General features: G+C 41.2%; 1 protein-coding gene across 1 annotated transcript; it reads right to left on the minus strand.

The window, feature by feature from the left end:
* Positions 1-13397: 13397 nt before the first annotated feature.
* LOC145981464 (protein GVQW3-like) lies at positions 13398-13817 on the minus strand. Its single transcript, XM_083114695.1, has one exon. The coding sequence runs from the start codon at positions 13815-13817 to the stop codon at positions 13398-13400; it is 420 nt and encodes a 139-aa protein (XP_082970821.1).
* Positions 13818-19782: the final 5965 nt, after the last annotated feature.

Here is a 19782-nt window from a genome sequence, read left to right on the forward strand (position 1 = left end):
ATTGATGGTTCAATGGACCACACACGTTACATCAACATTTTGAAGGCGCACCTATTCAACTCAGTGAAGATTATCGATGTTGCTGGTGGCTACATGTTCAACCTGGACAATGACCCGAAACTTTCAGCCCTCAACACCAAGCTCTGGTTATTGTACAATTCCCCACGCTGGATGCAAACAGCTTCCCAATCCCAAGACATTAATCCTATTGAGAATGTATGGCATATTTTACAAGAAAGAATCCAAGAACACCAGATATTCAACAAAAACGACCTCAAGCGCGTTTTGTTGGTCGAATGGGGGCAGATTACCTGACAAACAACAGATACCTTGGTGAAATTAGTCCCACAACGGTTGCAGGAAATCATCAAGATGAAAGGGGGTCCAAGCAGGTATTAAGGATGTCACACACACCAAATATTGTATGCCGCAAGTATTACAGTTGAATACTATTTTGAGCTCCAATTACGCATCTTGTCTTTTGTTTTTCTCTATTGATTCTGTCATCTACTAAATGTGTTTCTTTTCTGTGTAGTTTGTACCTCAATAGTATTCACTAAACTTCTGTGCACACGTACTTCCATCTTCGTTCCTTTTCTGCTTGTTGTACACGTTTCCATGTGAAGCCTGTGGTGAGTTGAATACTTTTTTGAGTCAGTGTATGTATACGCAAGTAGCACTTGAGAGGAACGGGGCTACGTGGAGTGGGGGAAAGCGACTGAATTTACCAGCCTTCCCATCAGTGTCAACTGCTTCGCTCTGGCCAATAGATTTCCCTTGCTTCTCTGACGCTATGCGCGGCCTTCCTCCACAGTTAGCTGGGACAGCAAATGCATTTAAAATTCACGAAACAAGGAACGAGGAAAAAGCCTCAATAATGAAGAAAATGCTATGAAACCGCCAAGATTTATTGAAGAATGACCTAAAAGTAAAAAAGACATCGAGAAAAGAAAAAAAAAGTTTCTGGTTCTAACTTATGAGAAACTGACTGATAACACGTTTAGCATTGTTTTCAAAGCTCAGAGAAGAAGACGATTTGTCATCACTAGGGCTTGGAAGTTGAAGACCTATAAATTGCCAAAAAAAGACCTATAAAAAGACCTAAAAATATTTTAAAAAAGGACCTAAAAACGGAAAAAAGGACGTATACATGTGATCCAAATTAATTAATAACTTCAGTTTTAATTACATATTTCATGTATATGGTCGTATACACTGTGCCGAAAGCTTCAAAACAAGAGAAAGTTGCCACTTACAGCGCGCCCTTCCAGACAAGTTACAGTTAAAGGACCTTGTACCGTACCTGCTTCAGTCGTCCAAAAATGTTTTTCTCTCGTTTCAGGGATCGGTTCAAATATATTTCTTTCTTTCTTTTTTTCATTTCTTTACTACAGAAAGGCTGTTTAAAAGGTGATGAACTGATGATGATTCGAATTGAGAATGGGCAATAAAAACGTAGTCAAAAGAAGGTGAAGTCGCAAAAAAAAAGCCGTTAAGACATAAAAAAAGGCTAAAAATGGACCAATAAGCCAAAAAACACCGAAAAAGGCAAAAAAGGACAAATAAAACACACCTTTTTCTACAATGACCCAAAATGAACATATATTATGTTGGGCCTCGTCTTCGGACACTAGGAAAAAAGAGGATTTTTCCTCAACTTCCGATCCCTAAGTCACCAATTTCCGATGGCTACTTATTTGTGTCGCGTATATTTGGAGTTAGAATTTAGGAATTTAGGAATTAGAGTGAAACGGAATAAGAGCGAACGGAATACTCGCGAAACGGATTATGCCCGAAAATTTCACTTTCTCGCTTAATCCCTATCGCGGTTGTTCTGGCGACCAATGTAGTCACTGCAAAAAGAGATAAAGGCTTTATGGAATATTCCCTTTCACTCTCACCGCCTCCCAAAGCACACAATCCCGACGCAGCGCTTGGATTATTTAAGCGAGTTCAAGCGGGTGACATGTTTGCTTGGACGCTCCCAAGAAAACTTACGAACGCAATCCGACTCTTTTGTTTTAAGAAACCGAAACGTTGTGTTGAACTTTGAAGGAGATCGGTCACGATACATAAATTAAACCAACCCCCCCCCTTTTATTCCTTGCCTTGCAACGAACGGTGGACCCCCTGGGGGGGGGCAGAGAGAAAAACGCATCCGAAGAAACGCAAACAAAAGAGAATGGAAAATTATAGCCGATCGTGACCGACGGAAAGGAAAACTTAATATAATAACGAACTCACGGTATGTGATCACAAATCTTAGCATCTCTTCCCCGCCCTTGAAGATGGCGGGGACAAGTCACGAGAGAGGATCATGGGTAAATAAGGCAACAATATTGCGATTGTTAAAAGGATTCGCGTATTTTTCTTCTTCAATCACTGACCGGTGAGGAAGTTCATTGCGCTGGCCTGTTTGTCTAGTGTGGGCAAATGTATATATTGCTGTCTTGATGGCGGTGTAGGACGCTATGAAGTCAAGGTCTCGTGTTCGATTCCCCAGGGCGTCCGCCGGGTGGTGGTGGTGGTGGGGGGGGGGGGCACTTGCTCTTTCAGATATCTCGAAAATCTTTATATAATCGTAGCGTTTATTTAGGTGTAATGAATTGTTTTCGCGTTTATTCAGTTTGCTGTAGTATTGTTATCGCGTTTATTCAGTTTGTTGTCCGTCGTTTTAGCGTTTATTCAGTTTGTTGTTCGTCGTTTTCGCGTTTATTCAGATGTCGCGCAATGTTTTCGCGTTTATTCAGTTTGTTGTGTATTGTTTTTCGCGTTTATTCAGGTGTCGCGCAAATTTTTCGCATTTATTCAGTTTGTTGTTCGTCGTTTTCGCGTTTATTCAGATGTCGCGCAATGTTTTCGCGTTTATTCAGTTTGTTGTGTATTGTTTTTCGCGTTTATTCAGGTGTCGCGCAAATTTTTCGCATTTATTCAGTTTGTTGTTCGTCGTTTTCGCGTTTATTCAGATGTCGCGCAATGTTTTCGCGTTTATTCAGTTTGCTGTGGAATTTTTATCGCGTTTATTCAGTTTGTTGTGTATTGTTTTTCGCGTTTATTCAGTTTGTTGTGTATTGTATTTCGCGTTTATTCAGATGTCGCGCAAATTTTTCGCGGTTATTCAGTTTGTTGTATATTATTTTCGCGTTTATTCAGTTTGTTGTTTGTCGTTTTCGCGTTTATTTAGTTTGTTGTACATTGTTTTCGCGTTTATTCAGTTTGTTGTGTATTGTTTTTCGCGTTTATTCATGTGTCGCGCAAAAACACCAAGGAACTTTCAATTTCAGTTTGTTTATTGATTTGTAAAAAAAGATCGTATTCATCGCCACACGCAGTCATTGAGTTAAACGACCAATAGGAATTTGGTAAAGTTTTCTGTGTTCCATAACTCTTTTCATATATGTGTTTGCGTTTCCTTAGAATGTAAGCACACTGTTTCTAAATTACTTGCAATACTCTCATAAGATTTTGCAAAGTAAGAGTTTAATTTTGCATACCTTGAAAATGTGCAGCTCTTGTGTTTATCTTTTATTCGTGTGATTGTGAAATTAACACATCTAGTAATAACAACAATACGAAGAAGACCTTAGAACCGACAAACGTACATTATCCGAGAGATGAACTTATTTTCACTTAGAATAACTAAAGAATGTAAAAGGTTTCTTCTTTTTAACACTTCTGTTTCAAATAATCTTCAACACATATCATCTGATTATTTTTTATTTCGTAGCACAAATTACACTAATATAATATTCGAATTCTGAACCAAGTTTAGTAATCAATAATTCTACTTGTAACTTCTGTTTCATAGGTAACTAACAGTGCCATCTGTTGGTGCTTGAAACAACCAGAGGCACAACCACGAATTCTTGGTTAAACGTACCAGGATAAACGTACCATAGTAATAATAATAACAACAATAATGACATTTTTATTATTATTATTATTATTACTAGTGGTAGAATTTGTAGTAGTATCAAAAACATTATTATCCTTATAAATTACGCAAGAAGGGGGTAGAAGTCGATGCTAAAGCATTTGTTTGGAACAAACAACTTCAAATATTTTTCCAACACCGTCAATTTCACATTAGCTAATAATGGAAAACAAGCACACAAACTGTATTTTTGAATGGCAGAAAATGAATGATCAATGCATCCCGAAGGTAATTATTTTTGTACATATAACTTGTATAACTTTCGTGTCCAAGATATGTGTTGCACGTATGCAACATGTAGCGACATAAAATAAGAAAATACATATGCAATGTGCTAACACTAAATTACGTATTCAAATTTTATTAAATACGTATAAAGAACACATATTTTTTTTAATACATAACATCACAGAAAACAAGCACATCGCGAGCGAAGCGAGCAAGAAATTTTTGGATCCAATTTTTACAATTGAAAACAATATTGATTTAATAGGGCGCAAATAATTTCATTGGACGCCATGGCATTCTCTCTTTTATAACTTTACATTGCTGGGCATCCATGACCGACTCCCGCCGCCCCTTAGCTACGCTACGGCTGTGAACTTGACGAAACTGAGAGAAGCAGGCATTGCGAACGAAGTGAGTATGAAAATTTTACGAAATTTATTTTTATTTGCTTAAAATTAGAAATCGAGGGGCGCCTTTGGCCGTCAATATTTGCCCCCCTAGAATTGAGTTGCGTCGAAGGTTGGGGGGGGGGGGTGTTCTTCCTATGCCATATTTACGTGGTTTCGGGGTCAGATCCCGACTTCAATTTCTCCTCATCTTGACATTTGAGGAGGTTTTGCCCCTTAAAACACCTTTTTAGCCGAAACACAAAAACACGTATTTCTTCCTTTGGGTCCCTCTATACACCTGCCAAGTTTAATGGAAATCGGAGGGGACACAGGGGTCAGATCCCCACTTCAATTTATCCTCATCTTGACATTTGAGGGGGGTTTTGCCCCCTTAAACCTTTTTTTAGCTGAATCAGAAAAACACGTATTTCTTCCTTTTGGCCCCTCTATACACCTGCCAAGTTTCATGGAAATCGGAGGGACACAGGGGTCAGATCCTCACTTCAATTTGTCCTCATCTTGACATTTGAGGGGGGTTTAGCCCCCTAAAACACCTTCTTAGCCGAAACACAAAAACACGTATTTCTTCCTTTGGGCCCGTTTATACACACACCTGCCAAGTTCCATGGAAATCGGAGGGGGACACTTAGATAACGTCCCTTGTAAGTTCAATCAACACACCTTGAGGTTTGAACATCTTGTGAAGGGATTTCGAAAATAAAACTGACATAATCAAAGTCGATAGCAAGGCCGTTACCACTACGCCATCGCAACGCCGTAAAATGTCGCTGCACATTAGTTCGAATTTATATTGATCTGCCTTGAGTTTCTAGAAGACGTGCGCTGGAAGGAGGAGGGGGCTGACGCCCATACCCTCCTTTGGGTACTCCCTTGCAACTTTCACCACCATAATTCAACACAGAACAGCAACACGTACAGTAATCAATGTCTAAGGGAAGGCAATGATGGGACTGATGGAAGGTGAAGAATGGCGAGATGCGTAGTGGTAAAAAAATGGAGAGGGCTGGAATCTCAGCATCCCTCTTCCCAAGTTACGGAAGCACTTTCCTTCCAGAAAATCACACACATATATAAAAGAAAGAATCCCAATTTGAGGCAACGCTGTGCTCACCACGTTGCCAGATTGACGGGTCAGTTTACAGTGCCCCGGGGACACAGCGGAGGAGATTTTTGTCGGATCTTCTCTATCCGTGACACTGATGAAAATATATGGTCGGATAGATGCCGGGGGAGCGTATGACGAAATCCCTCTTTTGTGCAACCCGAGCTCCCAGCATCCGCTCGCCCGTGCACGCGGGGTTTCCTCCCGTTTGCAGTGTTTCTAACCGCCTTTCCGAACCGATTTTAAGAGTCAAGTCCCCATTAATAATGCAAACCCGAGGTCATATCGATTTGGCTTAGTTGGTGATGAATAGCCGAGAGGTGGTGTTTTTTTTAAAAGCTTGGTTGTTCTCGTATCACGCCGTATTCTGGGTCAAATAAATCCGACACAAAGCCTAGAAGGGGGTTTAGCTGTTCGAGTACAGTCCAGTCTGCGTTGCACGAATCGGTTCGGTTCCGTTCGGCTGAGATCGTTGACTTTCGTTTCGCAAGGCGCCGAACGCCGCTCGCAGCACCCAAAAATAGAAAATCGGAGACGCCCTATGTTACCAAACCTACTGAAAGTGAATGTTTTCCTTTCTCCCAGGGTTGCAGACGCGAGGGTTGTTAAAGAGCCCTATTACGAGAGGACCCTCCTGAGTGGCGGGAGGGGGGTAGTTGACGAAGGACCGTGTGAAGGACAAGCAACGCTGTCTCAAGGGGGGCCGAAAGTGTTTCCAGAACGTTGTCTCAGGATAGCTGATGTTGTTCCTAGAACATTGTCTCAAGGGGAACAAATGTACTCCTAGATCGTTGTCTCAAGGGAACTGATGTTGTTCCTAGAACATTGTCTCAAGGGGGTAGATGTTCCTAGAACGTTGTCTTAAGGGGATCAAATGTATTCCTAGATCGTTGTCTCGAGGGAACCGATGTTGTTTCTAGAACATTGTCTCAAGGGGGTAGATGTTCCTAGGACGTTGTCTGAAGGGGAAGAAATGTATTCCTAGATCGTTGTCTCAAGGGAACTGATGTTGTTCCTAGAACATTGTCTCAAGGGGGTAGATGTTCCTAGAACGTTGTCTTAAGGGGATCAAATGTATTCCTAGATCGTTGTCTCAAGGGAACTGATGTTGTTCCTAGAACATTGTCTCAAGGGGGTAGATGTTCCTAGAACGTTGTCTTAAGGGGAAGAAATGTATTCCTAGATCGTTGTCTCGAGGGAACCGATGTTGTTTCTAGAACATTGTCTCAAGGGGGTAGATGTTCCTAGGACGTTGTCTCAATGGCAACAGATGTATTCCTAGATCGTTGTCTCAAGGGAACCGACGTTCTTCCTAGAACATTGTCTCAAGGGAACCGATGTTGTTCCTAGAACATTGTCTCAAGGGGGTAGATGTTCCTAGAACGTTGTCTCAAGGGGAAGAAATGTACTCCTAGATCGTTGTCTCAAGGGGAAGAAATGTATTCCTAGATCGTTGTCTCAAGGGAACTGATGTTGTTCCCAGAACATTGTCTCAAGGGGGTAGATGTTCCTAGAACGTTGTCTCAAGGGGAAGAAATGTACTCCTAGATCGTTGTCTCAAGGGAACCGATGTTGTTCCTAGAACATTGTCTCAAGGGGGTAGATGTTCCTAGAACGTTGTATCAAGAGGAGCAAATGTATTCCTAGATCGTTGTCTCAAGGGGAAGAAATGTATTCCTAGATCGTTGTCTCAAGGGAACTGATGTTGTTCCCAGAACATTGTCTCAAGGGGGTAGATGTTCCTAGAACGTTGTCTCAAGGGGAAGAAATGTACTCCTAGATCGTTGTCTCAAGGGAACCGATGTTGTTCCTAGAACATTGTCTCAAGGGGGTAGATGTTCCTAGAACGTTGTCTCAAGAGCACCAAAATTGATCCTAGAGCGTTGTCTCAAGAGGGCGTGCACATTTCAAAGAAATGTCCAATAGGCTGTTCTAAGCCCCTGTCGTGACGTTTACGAACCATACCTCTGCAAGTGCACATCACATATCTTACCTCCTTCAAAAATGAATGACGTCACCTGGCGGGATGCGGGCAAAGCTGGGGCTCCGCAATTACAATTCCGACATGATTTTACGTACTTCTCCAGCCTGAATGGGCGCTCGAGTTATTCGGGCAGATGGATTAAACACTATTGAAATTTACTTTAACAATCGTACTTTAACAAATAAGGCTCAGATTCTTCCATTAGTTTCTATTTTACATAATTTATATATTTTCTATAATTTGAACCCCACGGCGTTACTGCTACGTGGAAGCTAGCATCGGCGGAACCGCCTCGGGATGCTGTGTGACTGATGGGTGGCCGCTGAAGTCCGTAAAATCACTCTCCCTCCGGCTATCAGTTTCACACACACTGTTCTTGTCCTCTGTCAGACAGGCCATATTTATACTAACTCCCTCGTCGCGTGGAGGGAGGGCTGAATGTTCAAATCCTATTGGCTCTTTCGAAATACACTCTTACGAGCCATGAAAGAAAGCCAAGAATACAAATTCTTCATAAATTGCAATAACTAAGGCTCGGAAGTTGAAGAACTATAAAAATACCTAAAAATATAAAAAAAAGGACCTAAAAACGGAAAAAAGGACGTAAAAATGTGATCCAAATTAATTAATAACTTCAGTTATCCTTATCTGACTTGAGATCTTTGCAGGGGCGTGCTGTCTGGTCGTATACACCGTGCTGAAAGCTTCAAAACAAGAGAAAGTTGCCACTTACAGCGCGACCTTCCAGACAAGTTACGGTTAAAGGGCCTTGTACCGTACCTGCTTCAGTCGTCCAAAAATGTTTTACTCTCGTTTCAGGGATGGTTCAAATATATTTATTTATTTCTTCACTACAGAAAGGATGTTTAAGAGGTGATGATTCGAATTGAGAATGGGCACCAAAAACGTAGTCGAAAGAATGTGAAGTTGCGAAGAAAAGCAGTTAAGACCTAAAAAAAGGCTAAAAAAGGACCAATAATCCAAAAAACGCCGAAAAAGGCAAAAAAGAGGACAAATAAAACTCATCTTTTTCTGACCTACAATGACCCAAAATGAACATATATTATGTTGGGCCTCGTCTTCGGACACTACGAGGAAAAAATGATTTTTCCTCAACTTCCGCGGCCTAGCAATAACTAACTTTGATTATGATCTGGCCAGATCGCACAAGCACACCCACTCACACACAATTATGAAATAATAATACACTTAATTATACACAAAATACATAAAAGCAAATACTTTTTGTAATATATGACATCAATATTGTTTATAGGCCACTTTTTTCCAAGAACGAGATAGGCATTTGCAAGTTGAGACTACACCGAAAAATAGATAGTTATTGAAACTCGTGTCGAGAACGTCACCGAAAATGAGGAACACATTTTTCACTTGAGAAGGCAGAGAGATGGACAGAACTCCAGACGAGAAAAAGACAAGCGTTCCCAACTCGATTCGAAACGGAGAACGAGACGAACTCTCTCATTCGCGAGACGACACCACATTCTGACCATCCCTACAAAGCTACAGCACCTGCCCTTCTAGCGTGGGACTACAAGCCTCTTGGCAGCATCCCGACACCTACCTGTGAATGACAACTTAAGTCTGACAGCATTATGTGGATCTTGGCCTCCACCCTACGAGGTGTTTAGGAGGAAATTTTCTTTGGCCCTTCCTGGGATCAGAAGGGCTTTGTCTGGATCAAAGTACACGATGGAACTCAGAATAGCAATCGGGCAAGGTTCAGGGCTCTGAGAACGAGAGTGTCGGACACTTCAGGATGTCGCCGAGAGCTGACAAGCTTCTCAAGAGCTCTGGATTCCTAAGTTTCTCCTAATGAGGCTGTTCAGGAAAAGCTAATTTGTAGATTGCTCTGCGTAACTTGTGTCCGTAAGAAAGCAACTGCTCGCTCACCCACCCATTTCACATTAGTCGAGGAAAGTTATGCAATTTTTTGGCCATCCAAAGAACTAATTGCAACTGAATGAAGCCAACTGCCCTTTTAGTAAATATTAGGGATGTGCCGAAGCCGATTACAGATGTATGAAAATCGGCCGAAACTGACATATCGGCATCGGTATCGGAATCGGCAAAAATCCGATATTTAAACCGGTACAGATTATACTAGAGTTTTACCTTCTAATAAGTTTTATATTCTAGTTTTGTAAGATTTATTGAAAATTTGGTTATGATTCATCATTATTGTAGAGTTTTTGTAATAAAATTATTGCAAACTCATTCAGAGGATCAACCTAACTATACATCGGAAATAAAACAGTACATTGCTGAACCAGGATCTGCTGTTGTACTGGAAATTCAAAAATGAATATTCAAACCTGAAGCAAGTCCTGAGAAAATACTGGGCATACCTGCTGCATCAGTATTCAGTGATTGAGTGTTCAGTGTTGCTGAACAGATTTGAGATAAGAGAAGAAGTAGGTTACTTCCTGAAGTGCTTCCAAAACTAGTGTGTCTGAAGTTGAATCTGGCAGAACAGGAATTCATTTTGCATTTCAAAGAACTGTTTGTGTACTAATGTTAAATCTCTTGAGAATCCATGTTCTTCTTAAAGGTTCGCATAACATTTTGTAGATGCAAATGTACATTAGCATGTCTTGAGAATATATATGTATATCCATATGATATGCAATATTAATGTACATAGAAAATTTATTTTTGTCATGCTGAAAATAACATCCCATTTCTGTTTAATAATCTTATGTATCGGAATCGGTTAAATATCGGCATCGGTATCGGTTCCAAAAATTATCGGTGAGTACATCGGCATAGGTACATTTTCAGCTTCGTCACATCCCTAGTAAATATGCACAATCGCCGTTAGTGTGCACATATTTTCAAACAACAAAAGAATCACGTACCAAACGCAAGTGAAGGAAACACGTCAAGTATAGGGAAACACATGACTTCGTTTTAAACTACATATCTCCTCAACCATTGACTCTACAGGCACAAAACAAAAACCATTCTGTAGAGGAAGTCATGAGCTATGAATTTAGTCTAGTGACTTTAGGACGTAAATTATATAATTTGTTTCATATTTGCTGTTATTTGTGTCGGAGACCGACTTTTACGCTCCAAAAATTAAAGAAAAGATTTGGAGCTTTCTAGTTCAATTAAGATTTATGGTAGCTCTATCAAACAAAAAACCATAATTTAGCAAATTGACTGCTCTATCATTTATGTTACCTTCACTTTTTGTGTACAATGCACGGTTTTCGAGATGTGAATGTTTTTAATTTTCAATGTCAATTTTTGGAGCCATTTTTTCAACAGGTCAGAGTGTGGTACGCTCTTGAAAATCGGATTCCTCATATTTATTGGTTGGTTGGTTACATTTCTGTTGCTATTAGTTCCCCAGACGACGTTGTCTTTCCTCCGCTACATAGGGGATTCTATTCCAGGCGTGCCTGTATCTTTATATATAAACATATGATGTTGATATGGAGGGAAGATATTATATGATCACATTTCACATCAAAAGAACTTTCTTGCTCATCATAAGTGTACCATGCACTGTTAGTCATTGCTCAACATAAAGTAACAACAGTAATTGAGTTACTCTTGATCAAAGTGTCTGTAACCGAGTTTGTTTTTGGCCAAAGTAACTGAACCTGTAACCGACTTACTTTTTGACCAACCTAACTCTACCTGTAACTGAATTACTTTTTGACCAAATTAACTGTACCTGTAACTAAAACTGTCAACTCAGATACTCGTATCAACTAACTTCCTAAACACTTGTTCTATCCGGAAAACTAACTAGATTCATAACCAAATACATGCGGATGGAGACACTTGCCCGTTTGCATCTTGTTATTGTTGCTCTGTCCCTCCCGATCGGATCCCTGGAGATGACATCTGAAGGGTGCATCTCGGCGGAAGGAGGGGGGAGGGCATGAGGGGTCATCGGCAAGGGAACATCTGTCACCACCCTTCTCACCCCCGTCCGAGTTCTTCATCAAATATTAGTATGACACATGGTAGTGACTCCGAAAACCATTGTGAGGGCGAGGGTAATTGCATCAGGACCAATCTTCCCCCTGCGTAAAAATTACAGCATGTCATGTAACGCGACGTGGATTTTGTATCATGTCCTCTCCAAAGAGTGGAGGAGTGGCCTTTGCGGATCGTGGGGGTGATGTGGATGTCGTGTGTTAGGGGGAGGCGGTTGGAGAGGAAGGGGAGAACGTTTCCAGGCGGAAGGGCGCTAGAATTTCTTCATGCTGATGGCGTATTCTTCATGTTCCCACCAGTAAACCATGCATTTTTATATATATATTGCTTTTGACCAGTGACGTATGCTGAGTCGAAAACCTGGACTAGCTCATTATGACACCTGGTCAGAGGAGAGTAGACTAGGCTCATTCTTGGCGTCTTCAAGGAAACCACGTTGCCATCCCAACGGTAGTGAGGTTGCAAACTTATAAAAATTCAGGTTGTCAACTTATAAAAATTCAATGCTGCCGAATTATAACAATTCTTGTTGCCAACTTATAAACATTCAGGTTGCCAACTTATAAACATTCAGGTTGATAAATTATAAACATTCAGGTTGCCTACTTATAAACATTCAGGTTGCCAACTCCTAAAAATTCATGTTGCCAACTCCTAAGAATTCAGGTTGCCAACTCCAAAGAGTTTTATACTAAATTGAACAAAAAAGAAGTACAATACACAGCAGTTAATATATATCAAAATGCTAGATATTAAAACTATCTATACACATTTAAAATAAGTAAGAAATCAAGCAGATATCTGCCATTTAGGGCACGATTATACTACTTTACACAGTCCCGTAGCCAGAATTGATCTCCAGGGGGGCTTCGTACATCAAGTCATTTTTCAAAAGTTTAACTGTATTAAATGAAGGTAAATTATGTTGGTGGGAGGGGGGGTTCATTAAGTTACATAAAGATTGGAAATATCACACAAATACTACATTTTCTCTATATCTTTTAAAATATCGCTTGAAGTGTTAATTGGCTGATACTGAAATCATCCTTTACGAGGGGGTGCTGAAAAGTTCGTAGCCCAACCCAGAAGGAGTGCGCGTGGAATGATGAAATTTTACAGTTATTCTACATACTCCCCCCGAAGTGCAATACACTTCCTTGCATGGTGCTCCAATTTTTGCAGACCAGTGAAAAAAAATCTGAAGGTTGTTCCACATACCACTGTTCCGTAGCGCTTATCACCTCCTTATCAGATTCAAAATGGCGTCCTTTCAAGTGTTGTTTGAGTTTGGGGAATAGGAAATAGTCTGACGGAGCTAGATCTGGGGAATAAGGGGGATGATCTAGACATTGAAACCCTAGATCATGCAATGTCAGTTGTGTTTGCAGTGCTCGATGGACAGGGGCATTGTCCTGCAGGAACAGAATTCATTTTTTCATTTTTTCGCGGCGTTGCACTTTCATTTGTCTTTCAATTTTGTGTGTAATGCAGAGTAATGCTCTGCATTAAATGTCTGACTCTTGGGCAGGTAGTCTATGAGTAAGACTCCATCCTTATCCCAGAAGAATGTTGCAAACACTTTCCCAGCCGACTTCTGCATCTTGAACTTCTTGAGGCAAGGGGAACCTGAGTGCCGCCACTCCATTGACTGTTGTTTCGTTTCAGGATCGTAGTGGTACAACCATGTTTCATCCATGGTTAATATTCGTGACAGAAATTGGTCGGCATTGCGTTCAAAATGGGGAATGACTTCCCTTGATGTCTTCACTCTTTCACGCTTTTGATCTGCTGACAGATTTTTGGGAACCCATTTTGCCGAGAGCTTGCGCATGTCCAATCATTATGAATTATGGTACCAACGCATTCCCGAGAAATGCCCATAATCTCTGCCACACGTTTTGCTGAGATTCTGCGATTTTCAAGAATAAGGTCATGAATTTCATCCACGATTTTGGGGACAGTCAACGTTTTTGATCTTCCTGCACGTGGAGCATCATCTGTTGAAAAATTGCCACGTTTAAAATGTGCCACCCACTTCTTCACAACTGCATATGATGGAGGAGAGTCCCGTAGTGTTCCACTTCTTTCCTCATGAATATGCTTCTTCGACTTTCCTTGGTGGAACAAAAGTTTGATGACGGCTCTGATCTCGATGTTTGTGAAAATCGCTGGCTGGGCACGCATGATCACTTTCGGGGCCTGAAAACCACAATACCAATTCCGTTATTAATATGAAAATTTGCATGTGTACATACCAAGATATGTTCTTTAAAACTGTAAAGTTTCATCATTCCACGTGCACTCCTTCTGGGTTGGGCTACGAACTTTTCAGACCCCCTCGTACTACACACTGCATACTACGTTTGATGATACAGATATTTATATAACACAAGAAAAGATGGACATTAGCCCCGTCTAGTTGGCTGCACTTCTTGACTCGATTTGACTCTCTTTGCACCGAAGCGTTGCACCGTGAAACACCGAGTCTTCCAGTTCGTTGATTTGGAGTCAATTGGTGTCTGCACCGTCTGCACTAGAATAGAATAGAATTTATTTCCAGTATGAGCCTTTACAGCTATACATACCATACAGGTGAAAAATTTTCGTGCACTTTCCCTACACCCTTCCTCCTTTATAGTCTGCTTCCCCCTTCACCACTGCTTGGTAGTTCACAAACACTATCCTTCCGGACCGGTGTGTGTGTGTGGTGTATGGTCACGTGGTGCGTGTTAACTACTCAAATGACCGTTTAAAGCAGCAGACAGGCATTTCTTGAATCTTCTGAACTTGAACCCCGCTTTCCGTCTAGTTGGTTGAACCCTTGCACCACTCTGACACTGCACCAAGCGTCAAAAAGTGCAGCCATCTAGACGGGGCTTATTCAATCATGGTGTCTACCATACATTCCATCCCCGGCCGAAACAATAAAACTCCCCTTCGTTCCCTAAACTTGGCAGCTGTTAACCTTTGACGCAGATGCGGAGGAAATTTGCATAATGACATCAAAGTCACAGATTTTTGTATACATGGGAGGTCGCAACAGGGGCAACGAAGGTACAGATAAAGAAGCTCCCCTGTGAAGGAACTTTCTGAAGTCTAGAGAAGAGAATCTCCTAAATACACTTCTTATAAACAAGATGAACGAATGTAATAGATGCTCTTCATGCTCCCTGAATGTATCCTTCATCAAAGTTGTGAGCAAAATATTATCTGCTGTCTACTTTTTCAATCTTCACTGCAAAGAAATTACACACAATAGTTTTACCTAATGTCAAGGGGGCTGACCTCAGTGTCAGGGGGGGCTGGCAGTAGTTCCAGGCTGGGCTCAGCCCCCCCTGGCCCCTGCCTGGCTACGGGCCTGTACACAGGATATAAATAATGTACAAAGTGGTGGTGCCACGCTTGCTGGCGCGGATGGGCCATTGACTCTCTGGAAATGATTCAAAAAGAAAAGCACGTTTATCATTATCTATATATATTGACAGGGTTTGTCAGCCTGATTTTAATGTGTCTTGCCCGACCCTTGGTCCGCCATTGAATGTACAAGTGTTAGAAATAGAATTGGATACATACAGACAAACTACTATTATACTTTGTATGTCGTCTCGATTTGCCAAAAGTTGCAGAAAAGAGACGGAAATAATTAAGGAAATACAGTACACCACCCTTAGAAGATCTAACACCTGTTAATACCGGATCAATGCTCAAAGAAAACATGGCCGATACGCTGCTGGCATTGTTTCCCTGCGTAATCTATTCTTCTCTGTACATCCTGCTTCCGTCATCCCTTCCGGGAGTCTCTCCTGAGGGACACACATCCTCCCCCTACATGTAGTGTTGCAGAAGCGCCCCCTTCCCCAATTATCATTTGATAAACTAACGACGGGTTCAAACCTCTTCAGTCCTGCTCTGCCTTCCAATACATATTGACGGAATAACTTCGTTACGCTTCGCAATAAAAGAAGACTTTTAAAGGCGTAATAAGTTTGAACAAGCTCATGATGAAAGATAATTAGAGAACTGACGATCCTCATTGAAGAAGGGGTTGTTTGTTCCCCCCCCCCCGCCTCCAAAACCGCCCTCCTCTTTCCTATTGAAGAAGGGGGATGAACCTTGCAGTTATGTAGGAAAATCAGAGATAATGGGATACTGCTCTATATCCCTTTTATTACGTCCACAGGATTTTTAGGGGGTTGAAAGATGGGGAGGGTAGTCTTAAATTAAGTGCGATAAGGCCGGATTATGGGGGTGATTCATTTGAGGGTTGGAACTGGCATCGTTTTAAGGGCTTAAGCTCTTTCTTGTGCCGGGGAAGTCGTTCAGGAAATTCCTTCTGCGATTTCGGAGGTGCTTTCGATTTATTTCGACTTCAGTTCAGCTAAGCATTGGCTGGTATTAATGTAGGATTAATTAAATACGATGTTTCTGAATAAAACTAACCTACGGCATTCTAAATATATATATATATTTGTGTGTGTTTTCCGACACTGAGAATTTTGGTAGTTCTATATATGTATATGTCAATGCTCTCTTAGATTTAGGTATCAAACATCATTTGGAAACATGTAGGAATGAAACTGGTAGTGATTTTTTGTTATATGCTTGAAACTACCTTCACATAACAATCTGATATTAGTGTAGTAATGAGTCTCCAACACACACAAATATACATGGAAGACCAAGAGACGAAAGAAAAAGAGATGCAGAGAAGTATACAATCCAGAAAAAAGGATGCTGGGGAAAGAGATAGGGGAATGCGTGAGACAAATAGATAGAGAGAAAGAAAGAAAGGCAGACAGAGACACAAAGAGGGAGACGAAGATAAGGCGACATAAATAGACAGAGAGATAAGGAGAGAATTGACTGAGACGTATGGAGGTCAAAAGACGGAGAGATAAGGAGGGGAGATGCAGAGTTGTAAGAAGGGAAAGAGACAGAGAAGTAAGAAGGGGAGAAGAAGAGATATGAGGAGGGAAAGAGACAGAGAAATGATGGAAAGAAACAGAGAGATAAGGAGGGAAAGAGACAGAGAGGTAAGAAGTGGAGAAGAAGAGATATGAGGAGGGAAAGAGACAGACAAATGAGGAGGAAAACAGAGAGATAAGGAGGGAAAGAGATAGAGGTGTATGAAGGGGAGAAGCAGAGATATGAGAAGGGAAAGAGACAGAGAGATAAGAAGGGAAGAACAAGAGATATGAAATGGGAAAGAGACGGACAAATGAGGAGGGAAAGAAACAGAGAGATAAGGAGGGAAAGAGAAAGAGGTGTATGAAGGGGAGAAGCAGAGATATGAGAGGGAAAGAGACAGAGAGGTAAGAAGGGAAGAAGAAGAGATATGAGGAGGGAAAGAGACGGACAAATGAGGAGTTAAAGAAACAGAGATATAAGGAGAGAAAGAGACAGAGAGGTAAGAAGGGGAGAAGCAGTGATATAAAGAGGGAAAGAGACAGATAAATGAGGACCGAAATAAATATAGAGATAAGGAGGGAAAGACACAGAAGTGTAAGAAGGGAAGGAGTCAGAGAAATAAGGAGGGAAAGAGGGGAAAGAGACAGAGAAATGAGGAGGGAAAGAGACAGAAATATGAGGAGGGAAAGAGACAGAGAGATAAGAAAGGAAGGAAACAGAGGGAGATAAGGAGGGGTGAAAAGTAAAATAATAAGATAATGAGAGGAAGAGAGAAGATGAGAAGACGAAAGAAAAGGGTGAAGGGATGATATCGAGATAGGAAGAGAGAAGCGGACGGAGATTCACGGCGAGAAAGGGGAATAAAATAAAGAAAAGGGAGACGGGCAGAGACAAGAGGAAATGCGAGACACTGGTGGTTTGTGTACTGGGATGTTCGGAAGCGAGGAAAGGGGTGACAAGGCCCACTCTGAAAAATGAATGTTCACCAAAAAAATAAATTTCTCAAGCAATTTAATATCATTCACAGTAATTTGTTAATCATTATTAGTGTGTTGAAGAAACATGATAATTTCAGACTGAAGCAGTGTTTTTTGAAGGGGCTTTACTAATGTGGGGAAAATATGCCTCCTTTGCCCCCCTCCTGGAAACAACTTCTGCGGACGTCCATGTATGTGTACATGGGAAAGGGAGAGAGAGAGAGATGTAGATAACGATAAGGAATTAGGGATAGAGAGAGATAGAAATATAAATGTATCCGTTTTGGCGTTGCAATCACCTTCCCGCCCCCGTGTAACCCAAAACTCTTGAAACGCGAGACAAACGCCCTCCAAAACTCTCTCTCGCATCCAGCTCACGTGGCGGAGGGCTATTGAAACAGGAAACGGAGGAATCGTATAATTTCTCCAGAAAATTAATGGTAATCCATGCAATTAGCAGGTCGCCTAAATTAGAGTAATTTAACACCCTGGAAGAGGGTGGAAAAATTGCACGTTAGGTTAAAAAAAAAGGTGTAGAAATCTCATTCTGCTCTTATGTTGGTACACGATGATGGGTGCGTCATAGTTGCCAGCTTTCTTGTTTAAATTTTGTCGAGAAGGGCCCACATTGTCCCCACAAATATGCTAGGTTGTGAATTCGTGGAGCCATACCTAAAGGCTCGACTGTTCCTTTGGCAGCCGTAAGGGCGATTTTTTGAAATTTTCCTCTTCATTCGAAAACCTTTTTTGATATAGGAAAGGACGGGGTTATGGAATAGGTAGGGGTATCCGGTAAATTTCTCGTATCGGACAGACGGATTTCTTCAAATTTACAGGAGAAATTAATTACCGAATGCAGTTTCTTTATACTTGTGGGAGTTCAGGGAAGTGTTTTCTCGCATCGTTCATTGAATTTTGCCAGTAAATCATCTATTTTTCGATATAAATGTGTGACCGATGCACGAAAGCTCTTGCATCCATTTACTTCCAGGTGGATGTAGCCTGTGTGTGATGACGTAATCCCGGTCAGTGTTTCCAAACATGTGCTTTTGTAACTGAAGAAGGTACGTTTCCGCAAATGTTTTGTGGGGCTATGTGTCAATGGTTCGTGGGGCTATGCGAGAATGGTTCGTGGGGCTATGCGAGAATGGTGTGTGGGGCTACGCATATTTTTTTGGAAACCAATTTTTAACTATTGTAACCTATACGTGACCCTACCTAACCTAACCTTACCGGAAATGGTTCGTGGGGCTATGCGTCAATGGTTTGAGGGGCTACGTAGGTATTTTTGGGTGCAGTGGGGTGGAAACACTGCATGCCGAGTACGGTAGTGAAACTGTGACCGCCATTTTGTGTGTTACCGAAGGCAAAAAGAATCGAAGAAAGCTTACTCGATATGTCGCAAATAGAGCTTATTTCCGTGAAATAAGCGAAATGCCACCTTCAGCAATGTTTCTCAATGCAGAATACGTAAGCACGAATATTCAAATTAAATGAACTAGCAAATTTCAGCCGTTTGTCCGATACGAGAAATTTACCGTAATACCCCTATAACTGTTCTGCTGTGTGCTTCACTCTTGTGCTCGCCGTCTATACTACATTGCTGAAGAAGGCTTCTAACGTCAGTGTATGGCGTTGTGCTGATAATTGTTTTTTGTGTTGCTCTACTGGGTCGAAAGGTGTTTTGCATGTTCGAGGAAGTTTTACAGGTACGTTTTTCTAATTGGATATGAAACGCATAGCAAATTAGTATAATAAGTAGGGAACGGAAGTTTAGGTAAATAAATAGAGACTCTCATTTTTGCCAAAATTCTGATCATAGCCTTATATGTCAACACAGCAAATTTTATTTTACATAAAAACACATATTTTCCAGTTTTCCGTATGTAAATACATATTTTGCGAATTTTCATTTTATTTCATTCAGCTACCTCGAAATCCTCGAAGGAAAAAAGTTTATTCTCGGCACCTCTTTCATATCGAGAGTGTTAGCTTTGTTTTGTCTTTGAACACGCTCGCTGGCAGACTTCTGGCGCCTTGCCTACGATCCTATTGGGGGAAAATATTACCCCCGCCTCTGGATCTAACCCTCAAGTGCTAATGTCTAAATTTACAGATATTTTTGGGAAAAACCAAGGTTTTCAAACGTTGTGCCAAATTGCACGTAGTTTTGGAAGGTGAAGTAGCGGAAGAGGAAGCTTTGGAAAACTTCAGCGTTAGTGGCATTTCGTGCTTCAAATATGCAAGAATTGTTTCTTGTGAAG

Source organism: Lepisma saccharinum, chromosome 29 (genome assembly GCF_977018435.1).
Source record: "Lepisma saccharinum chromosome 29, izLepSacc3.1, whole genome shotgun sequence".
NCBI lineage: Eukaryota > Metazoa > Arthropoda > Insecta > Zygentoma > Lepismatidae > Lepisma > Lepisma saccharinum.